General features: G+C 32.2%; 1 protein-coding gene across 1 annotated transcript; it reads left to right on the forward strand.

The window, feature by feature from the left end:
* Positions 1-1,052: 1,052 nt before the first annotated feature.
* Positions 1,053-1,681, forward strand: EIN_105000 (hypothetical protein; the record flags this gene model as incomplete). The annotated part of the gene is made up of 2 exons (XM_004255470.1): positions 1,053-1,419; positions 1,508-1,681. Coding segments are annotated over 2 exons (541 nt in total), but the record flags the coding sequence as incomplete, so codon positions are not given.

Below are 1,681 nucleotides of genomic sequence, written 5' to 3' on the forward strand. Positions count from 1 at the left end.
GCGTTTCCACAATTATTATTGCCGAAAAAGTGGTATTTTAACGTACGAATTTATAAGAGAAAATAAACGTTTTGGTTATAAAATAATGACGTGGGTAATTAGGATTGTGATTTTGTAAACCTCTGTACCAAATAATACCAAGACACTAAAATCCATTAGACAATAGTTCTTTATTAGAGTTTTAAAACTATTTCTTTTTCTTCTTTCAATTAATTTGTCTCCAACTTTATTGGTCAACAACCACACATTTAAACACATAAGATTTTAAATTGTGTTGTTGGCAATCTGAAAGATTTGGTACAATCAAAGTAAACTTAAAAAATACTCAATGCTGTCATCACAGAGATGTAGATAAAAGTTTCACTCAATATTTATATTATATAAGTCAAGCAAAATGCGTCTTCTGAAATAGATCTCCAACACCGGCTAATCACAGTTTCAATTTCGAAAGGTGGTGTTATTAAAACAACTAAAACCGTGTTTGCGATTAAGAGAATCACTATTATACAAAAGGATAACAATTTCACATTCAAAGAATTATATGATGTCACTGCCGAGTTATTGTATCTTCCAGAGAACACCAAAGAAACTATTAAAACACAGTTAAATCGAGTAGTTGATAAACACCAAAAATTCGCTTTTGATAAATACGGAAGAGTATTAGAGAACGGAGTACCATTCTTACATATTGGCATGTATTACTTTTCAATTACAGAAGATGAAATGGAAGAATTGGTTAAGATCCATATTAACACAATAATGCATTATGGCAAACCGCCCATCTAAATGTTGGATATAATGAATGTGAAATACGGTGATAATTTAAGAGCTTTAATTACAGTCAAAGACTTGTATTCATATTACATATCATCATGTTATATAACTAAGGATTATAATAACGTAAAATATAAGAAATTGTTGACTTATATTGAGACGTACAAAGACCACCCAATTTTTTTTGCGTGGTGTGTCGATGACAAAACTAAATAATATAAACTTGATGAATTTGTTAATTTGATTATGACTTTTATAGATAAAGACCCCAATCGTCCATGTTATTCAATTTATTACCAGCGTCAAGATACAGTTCAAAATCTTACAGCGTTCGATGCATATGGACTAGACATATATCCTATCACCGAGTCGGTAGTGTTCAATGTATACAAATATCAAAAAAAGTAAATGGTGTCGTCAAAAGCACCCGATCGACTTGGCCCGTTCTACAAGCGATGAATTGGAAATCATATGCACCGAAATATCCAGAATTGTATGGAAAAAAGGTAACACGAGCACCAACTTTACAAAAGTTAAAAGTGATAAGTTGGTTGGGGTTCATTAAAGGAGCAAAAGGAGTGTTTTACTATGCTTACTACGATCTAGTGTATATAGACGATAAGGGGATCCTTTTGTGTACAGGTGGTTTGACGTGACAGTCACTATAAATGAAATACACAACATGAGAGACTTCTTTTTTTCTATTAAACGACCGTCAGAATATGATGTCGAGGTGGAGACAAACAGAGTTGTGTTTTTAAAGAAATGAGTGAAAAATTACGATTTTATAATCATCGCAAATGCAAACCAAAAAGAAGAAAAAACGCCAGTGTAGTTCTTTCTAATGGAAAGTATGAACGAATATTGGGAAATGGAATAAAGAATGGGGAGAAAGAAACACCAGGGG

The sequence above is a fragment of the Entamoeba invadens genome (genome assembly GCF_000330505.1).
Source record: "Entamoeba invadens IP1 unplaced genomic scaffold scaff_1105074726611, whole genome shotgun sequence".
NCBI classification, from domain to species: Eukaryota; Evosea; order Mastigamoebida; family Endamoebidae; genus Entamoeba; species Entamoeba invadens.